Source organism: Dermacentor andersoni, chromosome 1 (genome assembly GCF_023375885.2).
Source record: "Dermacentor andersoni chromosome 1, qqDerAnde1_hic_scaffold, whole genome shotgun sequence".
In the NCBI taxonomy this organism is placed as follows: domain Eukaryota; kingdom Metazoa; phylum Arthropoda; class Arachnida; order Ixodida; family Ixodidae; genus Dermacentor; species Dermacentor andersoni.
This window is the reverse complement of record NC_092814.1, coordinates 40191162-40205571: the sequence shown is the minus strand read 5'-3', so window position 1 is coordinate 40205571 and position 14410 is coordinate 40191162. Positions and strand designations below refer to the sequence as shown.

Below are 14410 nucleotides of genomic sequence, written 5' to 3'. Positions count from 1 at the left end.
CAGATTTCCCTCTAGGTAATATAGTGAGAAACTTTATGGCCGCACATTTTCGGTTATTACAGCCCACCATGCCCTCTGTTGGCTGTGTTCCCTCCAGGACCCGAAAGGACGGCTTGGTCGCTCAGCTTTGTGGCTCCAGGAATTTTCATTTATTGTCAACTACACGTCTGGATGTCTGCACCAAGAAGCTGACTGCCTCTCTTGTCACCTTGTGGATCCTCCTCATAATCCTATTGCGCATGATCCGGTGACCTGTGTGATGGCTTTTACTGACATGACCAACATACACGCTGAACAACAATGCGACGAATCCTTACAGCCCATCATCACCGGAGTGCAATCTGGCAGCACTGACGGCACATGCTGCATGTTCGTGCTGCACGATGGCATCCTCTACCACCGCAATATCAACCCTGACGGCCTTGAGTTGCCCTTGTCCTTCCTTGTCATCTGCAATCTGTCATTCTCGAACAACTTCACGATGCACCAATGGCGGGACACCTTGGAGTTTTGCGTACATACAATCGTGTACGACGCCGGTTCTTCTGGCCGGGTCTCTACCACTCTGTGCGTCGTTACGTCGCAACTTGCGAATTGTGTCAGCGCCGGAAGATATTTCCCCTGCCTCCTGTCGGATGACTCCATCCAGTTGAAGTTCCCTCTGAACCTTTCTTTCGCGTAGGCCTTGACCTGCTTGGCCCTTTCCGATGACAACTGGAGGGAATAAGTGGATGGCCGTCGCTACTGATTATGTGACACGGTACGCGATAACAAAGGCGCTGCCAACTAGTTGCGCAACTGATGTTGCCGATTTTCTCCTCCACGACGTCATTCTCCACCACGGTGCACCTCAACAGTTATTTATAGATCGCGGCTGCTCGTTCTTGTCTCGACTTATCGACGACCTCCTCTGCTTTTGTGCCACTGAGCACAAGCTGCCCACTGCCTACCAGCCACAAACGAACGGTCTTGCGGAATGTCTCAACTAAACACTCACAGAGATGCTGTCGATGCACGTCTCCAATGATCACCGTGACTGGGACGCCACGCTGGCTTATGTGACATTCGCATATAACACGTCTCGACATGACACCGCAGCATATTCACCCTGTTACCTTTTGTATGGTCGCAACCCCACATTGCCGTTTGACACCATCCTACCTTCTGTGCCACGTGTTGCAACTGAGTATGCTCGTGAAGTCATCAAAAGCGCTCACATGGCACGTCAAGTCGCCCAATCTCGTTTATTAGCTTCGCAGCATATACAAAAAGAGCGTTACGACCAGTGTCATCACGATGTTAAGTTCGCCTCAGGTGCTTAGGTGCTCCTTTAGTCACCATGTTGTCGGGCCGGCCTTTCCCAGAAGCTTCTCTCTTGCTAAACAGGGCCTTATGAAGTCCTATGCCAAGTTAACGTCGTCAATTACGAGATCTCGCCGTTACAGTTTGACCCATCCTCAAGTCCGACGCTTGTTGACATTGTGCACGTTTCGTGGCTGACGCCATACTTCACTCACAGTTCTTCACCTAACATATGCCGAGATGGCGCTTCAGCACCCAGGGGTCCAATTACGGAAGGATAAAAGAAGATAAAGGAAGAAGATTGCGAGACGCTCGCTGCTCCGTGTTGTTGCTGGTCAGCCATCATAATCACACTGACTCTGCTTGTATACATATTGTAAATACAGTCTGTCTATACTCCCAACTTCCCCCTAACAATATGCTCAAATAATCATGCAGGTTGGAAAAATCAGGCATTCAAAGGGTCAGTCAGCAACTATAGTGATAAAACAATTTCCCTGGCAGCCATAATAAACAACAGTACCAAGCCTTATGACTGAAACACGAGAGAAACAACATAATATGAATCAGTATGTACAGAAGTGCATTTATAAACACATCAGTTGCAGCCCTTTAACTTATTGAATAGCGAGAAGAGATGCAATGAAAACATCCTTTGCATGTCCTCTCACTAACTGCATTGAATGAAGCTCCTCTTGGTGCAGCTTCTCTAATTTGTAGTGTGGATGTAGCAGCTATAACAAAATAGCAATGATTGGTAGAATTGATGCAGCATTCCCACCACTGTGTCTCTGCATGTACACCACTTTTGGTAATTACGTAACATAAAACAGGTCTTCTCTATGCTAGCAATGATACCCAACTATCATAAGCATCACTAAACGGGGAGACAAAATATTTTATACAAATGGCAAAATGAGAATATACTTAATACACCTTCTATAAAAAAATATACAACAAATATGGTATAGAAGTTACGTAAACAGGGATAATGTGCCTTAGAAAGAGTGGCCAATGTTTGGATAGGTTGACCTATCTATGTCAAAGGTGGCCTTCTCATCTTCGATGGGTTAGTTTTAAGGGTTAGTAGGATGATGTCACGTGCAGTCGTTGTCGGTGACAGCTGGCTGCAGAGGAAGAGAGCGCGTAATTAGCCGCACGCAAACTAGCCCTGGAGGTAGTTGATAGTTGTCATTCGGTGTTTCTAGGCATCGTTGTGGGATGGATGGTGTTGGAAAACAAGGGGAAGAGAGCAGGGAAGGGGGGAAGTGGCAGGATAAAGAAAAAAGGTGGTGGGGGGGGGGGGGACAGAGAGAGTTGGGGGTTGTTGGGGTAGGGAGAGGATGGGAAAAGGAGAATACTTATTAAAAGAGGATGGAAAGCACATAGAACTGGACAGATTCGTAGGTGTCGTACATGGTGTGTGTTTGTGGTTTTAGAGGAAGGTTGGGCCAGCCGGTCAGTGCGAAGCAACCCAAGGAATTTTAGTTGAAAGATGACCTGAGTGGCCTAGTAGTAGTGCACAAGGAAATTTTTGAAGGTATTAACATGGCGTCATCTAGCCTGTGAGAAAAAAATGGGGGGTGCCAGAAAGCATACACGGTGAATGTGAGTGGGTTGGTCTTTAAAGGGGCGTTAACCTTAGCAGATTGGTGTAGGTGTCGTCGGGGCATTATACAGAAGAAGTGGTATGACTGTATGGTGGAGAGAGAGAGAGAGAGAGCTTAACCAGAAATGTGCCGGATGGCTACCATACACAGATAAGGAGAGAAAAGAAAAATAATAGTCATTCACAGTCAGTCACAGAGGAATCTCCACAGTCACAAGTCACTCCCTTCAAGAAGCGCAGAAGGGTTTTTGTGGCCTTTTGCATGTAAAAATGCATAGGCCATGGTTCAAGGATCTTTTTATTCTGAGAGCGCTCTGCTAAAGTACGTCATTGAGTGTCAAACAATGGGCAGTGACACCAGAAGGTGCTCTAGAGTCTTATTCCACCGGCACAAATTGCACACTGCACTGTTGGCCATTCCCATCAGGAATGAATATGAATTTGTAAATGCGACACCCAACCACATGCGACACAGTAAAGTTGTTTCGCGACAGGAGATTCCAGGGGGCACAGACAATATTACATTTTAGACAATCGTGGTCATTTATGTGAAACACTGTATAACAAGATTTCAGTGTAGTGCAACCCTTTAAAGTTTAAATATAAGCATGTAACGCACCTGTGTTTTCGCTGTTGTAGGCAGGCAGTCATGGCTTCATCGATGCTTGAGAGGTCCTTGTTCAGCTTCATAACTTCAGGGTCAGGCTCTTGGCTGTCCACACCGCCCGCAAAGTTGCCCTGTTGGCCAAACATGCACTCACTTCAAAGCTCAAGAACTAAGCATAGTTTTCCAAACTCTGTATGGGCCCTTTACTACCCAACAACTCAAGCCAGCAAATTGTGAGATGCACGACTGTCCCACAAACACCTATAAGCCCACCATAGTTGCAGATCAGCAAGTAAATTGGTCTTACTGAATGGATAAATGAAGCATTTTCATTCCTAACACAGACTATCCAAAACATTTAGACAGACAAGACTTCAGTGCAAGCGTAAGGAGTAATAGGTAGTATCAAGAATTAAAAAAAAAAAAAAAAGGTTGCCATGGGTTCAGTCTAGCACAGTGATAAATACAGTGCCAATTTACCAAATTTAAAGACAGGACAATGTAAGACAAGCCAGTTCTCTCCGCCTGATTATTCTAGCCTGTCATGAACTTGCTCTTAGCGCCATGTGACTTGTGGGCCACAACTAACTAGTTTGTATTGTCCTGATTCTCAAGGCTTTTGAGGCATTATGAATGAATAGGATGTATCAGTCTAGCAGCACTCACTTGTATAGTTACAGGTAGGAGGTAAAAGAAACAGTGTACTCGCACTTCCAGGTGCAAAACCAAAAGGCAAGTATCAGCTATTTCTTGAAAGTCTTTTGCCAGCTCTTCCAATGTCCTGAAGAAATAATGAAGGAGAATGAAACTTCCCACAAAGAAATTTTCTGTTTCGAGCATAAAAAGATGGTGAATGCTTACTGGACAGTTGCATCAGGTACTGGTGGCAAATCCTGAACCTGCAAGAACATTGATTTATTTAAACAGGGTTTCTACAGCTGCCTCAAAGCATGCCCACACACCCACACAAATTCAGCCTGAACATGTTATCTCACCGCAATGCTCGCAATTACCTGTATATTATCTGTATAAGTGCTGCTTGACATACATTATACACAAGGTCAGGGAAAGGGCAAGATCAGTTCTTCTTTTAAAGTGAAGCTTTCTTTGCCGCTTCCTTCGACTCTCCCACTGCTGCTGCTGCCGCTGTCTGGCACGCCACATTGGGGGGTGGTTCAGAGCATATATGTATAGACGAGAGCGTGGCAGAGAGGAAAGACGATGTGCGAAACTCGTTTGGACCTTTGCGCCGCAATGAATGTGCACAATGTCCTCTGGAGCTCCCTGGGCATCGCCATATTAGCCTCTTGACAGCTGTAATTATCCGTGATCCCCCCGAAAAGGCATTGCAGAAATTGCGGCGCTTACCTTTACTACTAACGTGCAAGTGCAGAGGGAAGCTATATAGAATGGCAGAGACGAGGGGGGAGAGGAGGCAGAGAATGGGTAGAACCAACGTAGATGCGAAACGAGTGAATAATAAAAGAACACCACGGTGTCAAAATTAATCTGGAGTCTGCCACCACGGTGCACCTCATAATCCAATTGTGGTTTCGGCATGTACAACCCCATAATTCAATTGAAGTTTAATACTTCTGCCATGGTGCGATGTGCCATGCAAGGTAATGAATATGCTCAACCCTCTCAGAGGTTATGAAGTATGGCGCACCACAACGCCTCAAGCAAACACTTCCCCCTGTGTGTTCTGTGTATTATGCAGACAAACAGCAGTGGTACACGCAAAGTAATGCTTAACATCAACTCTCCACTCTCGTGTTGGACTAAACGTTGTGAAATTTAACATTCACCATCAACATCACCGGTAATTATCGTCAATCAAAGCAAACAGCACAGAAAGCTTCACTTACAGTATAGGAGAAAAGCAAATGAATGTGCGCTGGAAAATAGTTCAAGACAGCTGGAGTTATACAGTTAGCACAAGGACAGTACAGCTACAGCAGGCTCTGCATTCCATTGTACACCTCACGCTGCTAATTGTGACAGCTGCCAAAGTGTGCTCACTCACATTATGTAGGTGTTTATTTTCATTTTGCTTATCAATAATAAAATTCAAATAAGAGATTTCAGCAGCATGTCGACCTACAAGTAACCTGTCGCAAAACTATCAAATAAGATGTGTGCATGTTCTAGTACACAGAGGCAGCACCAAAAACCATGCAGAACACATTAAACACAATACAAGAGCAAAGAAACACTTACATAAGTAAACGAAATTACTAACACATTTACCATGAAGAATGTCACTCATTTATGCATGAAACACCACATAAAGATGATAAAAATTGATTACAACAATTGATTACCATAGACGGCAGTATCTAGTAATGTAGCCATGAGTTCAAAGCAATGTTCTGTAAGAATGTACACAGCTGTTGCTCAGCAATGTGCCTATTACTGTTGCTCAGAAATGCACAAAACCATGTGTATTCAGCACATCTTTGTGCTTGCTTGACACTTCTGACAACCGTGAGTATAAAACTGTGCAGTGCCTTGTGATAACCATAATAAAGGAAGAGCCAGCAGCCTCTCTTTGTGCAATGGCTTCTGCTAATACCAAACGTCTTTCTCACCTTCTTTCATGGTGCGAAGAAACAAGGCTACCACATTCTGACCATGCGAAATCCCCGAGTAAAAGCTTAAGAGGATCATTTCTCTTAGACAAAGGGTACCATACACTATGCACTGTTTTTCTGTAAACTGCTTTAAATGGAGCAGCACAGTCAACGAACGTGCAGAGCATTTATAACCTCTTCATCCTCTTCCTTTTAATACAGGGGGAGAGATGAGTGCCACTATGATCATCTCTGCTTCTTCGTTGCTATATTTACTACACAATCTCACATACCTGTTTAATACAGTGCAATGCAACCAATAAATTAACACAGTGAAATTAATAAACACACTTGCCAACACATTTGTGACTGGCAAAGAAAATAAACAGAAGTATCACAGTTTAGACGCATGAGGCATGGCTAACAATTTGCAGTAGTACATATGACTTACTAAGACTTGTAAATTGCACTGAATGGCTCACACCAACTATCTTACAGGAGCAGATGAACCAGAGAAGAGGAAGGAACCTGACCAACATAAAAGAATATGAAAGTCAAAGGGCTCCGGTGTGTAACACTGAATTAATTGTCTTTAAAGAGAAAATTGGCGTGCAACTGTATTTAGCCCAAAGCTATTGCTTTGAAAATATTAAGAACAGTAGACATTTTTAACAGAGCATTAGCCTATACGATGAGCGTTTCCGTATATCGGCTGCCAAGACTGCCCGCGCGGGCTCTGCCAAGTTTTGCAGGCACGCGCAGTACGTGGAGCTAGCAAGTGGAAAGCGAAGTCACCTTTCTCTTAAACGCTCTCTTTTCAACAGAAGCATGCTCCTCCCTCTTTTCTGGACCCTTTATATTGTAATACATCAGATTCCTATACATGGCTGCTACTGGCCAACAGCTGACATCAATCAAGAAGGGTGTTTAGATCAGTGCGCTTCTTCCTACTGTTACTATGCATATTTATTCACAAAGTCTCATAAACAGGCTGAACTAAGCGAAAATCTGCTTTCGAATTTCGATAATAATTACATACTTCCAGAAGAAGCTGACTATCGTCTGCTTATGCTTTGCCACAGCCACCCATGTAGCAATTAAACTTTGGCCACCCTTAGAGTGTACTAGAATATGGTTGAGTGGGATGAACGGTTGAGGCGGTGCATGCTTTGCAGTGAAGAGGGTGACGACAAAAAATACTGTGGCGACGCTGCGATCGAAGTGGATTGGGCCACATCAACTGTGCACCATTGGAAAGTGCTGGCGATACTTCTCGGAGGGGTCACTCGTACTACTTTGCGCACTGGTATATGCATTCAGACCGCTCAGACGGTGTATATAATTGCGTATGACATGTATTTATGCCTTATGAAACGTAGGTGCCTTTCTTTCAATCTTTATTTCATTTTTTTTTAATGCCACTAGGTGATTGCATGTGCATTGCAGCCACAGTGTCAGCTTTCATTCTACTATGTTACTGTACGTTCCCCTTTGGTGAACAAATATTTTTCTCGTTCTTCAAGCACCATGTATCTCTATTGTGTATTTTTGCGCATAGTTTTCCATAAGTAGGTTTTGCGAAATGGAGACGGAAAAACATACGTAAATTTCCTGCTTGCCGCTTCAAAGAAATAAAACATATCTGTCCCCTCTGGCACCCTGTACTCACATTTACAAGAAGTATTCTTTTAGGAAGAGAGAAAAAAAAAAAGCAAGTGCGACATTCCACTCATGTTTCGGTCTTCCTCGCATAACTGAATGCGAAACAATTGGTACAGGTTCTTTTATTGTGGTTGGACCTCAGGCGCCGAAAACAGTTTTAAGTAGCCATTATATATGTATGCTAATTGTTGGCCCTTAAGCCGTGTGAAATTTTTTGTCCAGTCCATGCTTAAGAACAACAGCAACAAAAAGCGGTGCGGTAGCCTAATTAGTGGCTACATAGTGGATATGGCGCTTCACTTCTAAACTTGAGCTCACGGTTTCAAACCAGGCCGCAGAATTCGATAGGAATGAATTGGAAAAACACTCATGTATTTCTGTTTACGTGCATGCTAAAGAACCCCAGGTGGTGAAGACTGAATAGGGTGCCTCACGATCATATCGCAAGACCTAAAACACTAGAATTTATTTAATTATAAGAAACAAAACAAGGTAGCTGCATCCTTCAGCTTTTTTCTAGGGGGTAAACAAAAGAAATTATTCTAGAGTCTGATTTCTGAGAAAAAAAATGTTATGCTTATCTTATATTTCATACCTAAATGTAATGCCATTCCCAACTGTATGTCCGGTCAACTACTAAGCAGCTTCTGTATTATAAATGGCTGTCTTCAGTTATCCGGTGCACTATCATAAGGACAATAATCAAGCAAATGAAGGAACAACACGCCTCACATACATGTAGAGATATTTGTAGATCTGCTGTGTTCGTTGAAGATAAGTGTAATACCACATTGGGCGCCCACTTTTAATGGGTTGCAGATATGGTGAGCCTGTCAAAAAAATGTTTTACTTGCTTGTCATAAGTGAGCAGATTTACAGGCTACCCCAAAATGGGGTGTTTATATTGAATGACGGCTAGGAACTTGTTCAGCAGAACCAATTAGCACCAGTACGTTAATTTTCTCAGGAACCGGTGCGCCTCTGCACAACAGCCACGGCTCTCGAGCAACACAATAATTCGGAATAAGAGTCCTTACTTGCATCGGCCCCTCACCTTTGACACTTGAAAAGTGCTGTTATGCGTTACATTAGAATGGAAATGGCTATTTTATAATATTTAATACAGTATAACCTAATTAATTCGGACTTCACAGGACCTAAAAAGATGTCCAAATTAACCGAATGTCGAATTATCGAGGGCATCAAGAAAACAATAAGAAAATGCACAATGCGTCACCATGCCTTTATTTATTGAATGAATCAGCAAATCCTGTTTCTACTTTACACAAAAGCAGTGCGGAAGCTTCAATTCTCATTTCATGACTGATCAGCGCTCGCAGCAGCGAAGGCCTCGCGACTTCCTTCACAGCGCGGCCGCAGTGTGCGTCTTAATTTCAAATGCTTTTCACTACCGCGCGCATATCCCAATTATTTCTTCGCCAGTGTCGCCGCCCATCACGATGTAGACAGTGCTCTTCATCCTCGACAGCTTCGCACTGAGTAAAAACGAAACTACTATAAAGGAATCGACATTTGGGCAAATTGGTACTGGTTGAACATCTTGAAGAGGAAGTGCAAGACGACAAAGACAGAAGGCAGGACACACGTGAGTTCAGTGCTGTCTTGTGTGTTTCCTGCCTTTTGTCTGTGCCGTCTTGCACTGCCCCTTCAAGATGGCCAACGAAACTACTGTTTGCCGCAACTGTTGCAAATGAGACCGTGGCCGCTGTCGACGCGATCATGCACGGCGACCTTGCAGTTCTGAAGGCATGCGGCCGACGCACGGCCGATGCCCGCACAGAGTCAAAATGAAACTACTGTTTGCCACAACTGCTGCAAACGAAACTGCAGCCGCTATCGATGCGATCATGTATGGCAAATACGCAGTAGTGAAGGAATGCGGCCAATGCGGTGCTAAGTGCAGCGGTAAACGCAAGAAGAAAGGCTCTAAAGGCACAAATAGGCACAATGCATTCTGGCATTGCTGTGATTCATGCACGATTTCCACTGATGACTATGACGATGCAAACTCCGACACTTTGTTTTGGTGAACGCTAACGCTGTTTTTGCTCTCTTGCGTCGCACATTTGCGGCACTCTGCGCTCACCAAGCTCCGAGAGTTGTCCAAATTAACCGATGTGTGGCCAAATACGTCCGAATTAATGAGAGTTTCATTGCATTAAATAATGCATACACCTGCTGGGACCAGAGGAAGAGTATGAATTATCCGATTTTCTGAATTATTGAGGGATAAATTAACAAGGTTTTACTGTAGTGAATTCTGAAGTCAAATACGATCTGAATAGCAAATACCATTCGATTAGACTATATGTTTCTACTTCATTTCACTTGCGAGCACGTTGAAGGAGATTGCCAGACAAGCCATGGAGATTACATTCGTAAGGACTTCCCAGTCTCCTTAATCCAGTCTTCAGCACATAGGCAATTTCACTATAACATTTTTTTCTTTGATCATATTCCTGACCAATACTCAAACAACAAAAAGCGCGTTTCAAATGACAAAGTATCAATAAAATTTTCTTACGTAGGTTCATGTTGCAGTTAGGCAGCTTTTGTGGCAAAAATTACATGCTAATTTTAGAAAACAACTAAAAGTAGTAGTTCACCTGGCTAAAACTACAATTCGTACCAGCCGACAGGAGTCGCGGGCGCACCAAAGCAAGTAAAATGATAAAGAATTTTACTGCACAGACTTTCTGCAAGAAAAACTGGGTGTCCGTCAGCGTACGCGCAACAAATGTGCGCTCGCTAGGAGACGACGCACTTGACGACAGCAAAATTGAAGACATGTTGTATAAGCCATGCCTCAAATATGTATACGTAGCAAAAAGGTGTCAATATAAATTTGCAGTTGAAATAAAGCACCATTATAAGAGCGTACACACGCAATCGGTCTCAGCGCCTGCAGCAAAATTACATTGAATATGCCATAAAGTGCATCTCCGCCCCAATCCAGTTCGCTCGCAGCGCCCTCGCACAATTTTTCCACACGCGGCGCCTCAGTGGGAAAGCGTGGTTCAGCCCAATCAACCATTGTCTAGTACACTCTACACTCTAGCTACCCTGCTTATCAGTGTCGTAGCCGTCGGTTCTCGCTAATTTCGGCTAGTTTTGAGCGCTCAACTAGCCTTCAACCCTGCAAAACTTAAGGCCAGACCACACGCACGCTTGCCAGCGTGCGCTCACTCCTGGCCGCTCCTGGTTAGATGCCTTGGCAGACTTATTGATAGCGTTTCAAAATGTGCAAGTTGGATATGGCTACTATCCATTGGTCAAGCTGGTGAAGGACAAGGCTAGTCCACAACACGTAGTATGGTTAGATGAGCAAACGAGCGCAAGCCTGCGCTCAAGACCTGTCGTGCACAAAGCAAACGCTGTGCATACGCACTACAGTTGGATGTAGCTGCGGTCTCCCATGTAGCATAGATGCTGCGGCTGCCACGGGGTACCACGACGAGTCCACTGGCTAAGCTCACTGAGGACAACCACGTTTGGCTTACGTTTGGCACGTCGTAATGTGCCAAACCGGAAGTAGTGCCGACTACGTTAACATCCAAAATCAAATTTGAACTCTGCACCGTGGTGACCTTCAGTAGGAGAAGTATTGCGGGCATGCCCCACTCCGCTGTAGCCTTCGCAGTGCAAGGCATCGAAGAAGGAGTGGAAGCACTGCGAAGGGCATGTTTGATTGCCAATAACTCTGCTTCTACTGAACGCATTGAAGTACTTTTTGCAGCAACATAGTTCTTTAATAGCCTATTTTACCTTCAAATGCATTTCTCCATTTCGATAAAAAGTGGTTTAGGGCCCCTTTAATAGAACATCCAAGTGTTTAATTATGGCATTGGCAGTACCTTTCTGCACCCCATTTACTGCATTAGCCACTTTCCAGGCCTAACCTTAGGAAACGACTTCTGCACCGGCGGAGATAGCAGGCACCTCAGAGTTGCTTTCTCTCCCACACACACTATATTTTTTCCTCTTGTGCTTGAGTTGCATATGCAAGCTCAAGGCACTGGAGGAGGACTTGCATAGTCTTTTAATGGTCCCCATTCCTAATTGTGAACACCTTCACCCCAAGCACAGCAATGCACTTTCTCGTTAACAAAAGCTGCATGGAGCAGCTACAACTCATACATTGCAAGCTTCACCTCTACAGTTTCTAGTGATCAATAAACCACTAATTGGCTAGTCCAGCTTGCACGCCACAAATAGCTTATGGCCTTGCAAGAACATTGCTAAAAAGAATGCTGCGGTGCAAAACAACTGAAGAGGCAATAAGCTGTTTTCTATTACCAGGAGGATTTGCTAGTAAGATGGCAAATCCTGCTCAGACTCCCTTAAATGCAACAGCACATGCATGCCTGCTGGCGCATAATATTTAATAATCACTGCTAGCTGGGTGTGAGGTATGCATGCCTATCCCTACAAGTGTCATCAACAGTGTCGATGACAGTCAGCTGGCAATGGCTATTAAAAGATGATCATGCGTCAGTAGGCATCCATGTGCTGCAGTTTGCAGGAGACACTAAGCAGAGTTTACCAACTTACTAGCAAACCCTGCTGGGAATATGGGCAGGCTTATTAACTCTCAAGTTGTTATCTAAGCATTTCATGCTTCACCCTACTTCAATATCAAAATGTCAAATTTTTATGAAGTTGGAATTAATTGTGAGCACAACATGAGCAAGAAAGGGACAAATTCCAGAACAGTGCTATTCAGCAAACTACTGAAAATAACAGAGGTGTACACACCGATTCTCTTGGAGAAGCAAGAACATAAGTTGATCCACGTTGTTTTTGTATATGCACTACACAGCTAGCCATGCTCTGTATTCGTGAGCTCAGCCATTCCTAGGTGGGGGAAAAAAAGTTCACTTTTCATTCATACTTCATTGGAAAATCTGAGACAGCCTCGCTCTATTTAACCCACTCCTCTTCAATTTCTACATTACATTTTATCTTATTTTGTATTTTCACGGCACGAAAGTACTGAAACCAAGACACCATTTTTCAATGCCTGGCAGCTTGAATTAGTTGAATTTTGGTGAACAAGCAGATCCCATTTCATGTGATGTCTGTTCTTGAACACTTCGTGTTTTGAAGCCAAAGTGTCCTTGCTTGTTCAAAAATAGCCCACAACAAGTGTTCTATATTGTCAAAAGATGGATGAAGTTGATTAAAACACTGAGGGAAAAATGTCGTCAGTCATCAGCATTAGGCCCAATACTAGCATTGACCAATTAAAGTAATGACTTGTGGGTTACACTTCTTATTTTTCTACAAGAGACGTGTATTTATATGAGCATTCCAGTTCAGGCCATATATAAATTTCACCAGGCATTTGAAATGACTCATTACTTCAAGATTATGCATCCAAATTATTGTTTTATGTATCAAAATCGAATATCATCGATCCAGCCCTACAAAACTGCAACACGATTTTGATGAACAATTCAACTGAAATTGAGAAGCCCAAACTCACTTAGAAGTGGATCTGATCACTTATGCCTGGGCACAATTTAATGTGCAGTAAATGCGTCAGCAGCAAGTTCTGTGGTTTAGGCACTTCCCATTACAGGAGATATCAGTGCAAGGTCTACAAAATAATCAGTGCAACACTGAAAACTTGGCAAACAGTCATCGTACAATTTCTCTCTACTGTCATATTTGCCAAGAGCACTTCACAGCTCCTCCCACTGCTTTAAACACCAAATTCTAGGAATGTGCAAATACCAAATTGTAGATTTCTTATTGAACATCAAATTGAACCAAGAAAAAAAAGAAATGTCGAATTGAATATCGAACATCAGAAAATGTTTCGTAAAATTTAATGCTTACAAATTTTGGGCAAGGAAATACAGTGCTGCAGATGTTTGGAAGTCTCCTAGCATTGCATAACAAGAACATAGCAAGCTATCAGTAGCATAGGTGCATAGAAATCTAGACATACAGATTGATCTACCTTTATTGAATTGAACTCTGAGGTTTAGATGCCAAAACCACGATTTTATTATGAGGAACGCCGTGATGGGGACTCCAGATTAATTTTGACCACCAGGGGATCATTAACATGCCCCCATTGCACGGGACACAGGTGCTCTTGCACTTCGCCCCCATCTAAATGCAGCCACCACAGCCGGGATTTGATCTTGAAACCTTGTGTTTAGCAGTGCAACAGCGCTAAGCCACTACGGCGAGTGGTCTACTCTTATTAAAGGGAACACCAAATTAGTATGCCAGCACAGATTACAGCTCAGTTATATTATATGAAGGTCTGGAAAATATTTTTTTTTTTATCAGTAGAATATTTTTTGAATAGAATCGAAGTGCTTTTTTTTAGTTTCATAGTAATGAATTAGTGATGCTCTGTTGTACTGAACGCTAATGAGGTTCTCAGTTTAATAGTGGACCTGTGTTTTGTGGCAATCCTTTATTTACTACATAGAAAGTATTGTTTTCCGGTTTTTCTCCAAAATGCAGAAGGGATATCCCAACTTTAAGGCAGGTGGGTTATCGGAAGGCTAACCTGCGCAACGGACGAAAGGACCGTGCATCACATGACATGCATTGGCGGCGCCGACAGTGAAGCGCAGGCGCTGTCCGCTCAGTTTCATTGTCAGGTTCAGCGTGACT

The 14410-nt window shown here is 43.5% G+C and overlaps 1 protein-coding gene across 2 annotated transcripts in view; it reads right to left on the bottom strand.

Annotated features, from left to right (window-relative positions):
* Positions 1-14410, bottom strand: part of Sec8 (Secretory 8) — a 97908-nt gene that overhangs the window by 15638 nt on the left and 67860 nt on the right. For both annotated transcript variants that reach the window (XM_050193014.3, XM_055061359.2), the window contains exons 21-24: positions 12530-12628; positions 4380-4417; positions 4185-4299; positions 3531-3649 (exon numbers count right to left, since the gene is read on the bottom strand). In XM_050193014.3, the coding sequence (XP_050048971.2) occupies positions 3531-3649; positions 4185-4299; positions 4380-4417; positions 12530-12628 (371 nt within the window). The remainder of the gene's footprint in view (positions 1-3530; positions 3650-4184; positions 4300-4379; positions 4418-12529; positions 12629-14410) is intronic.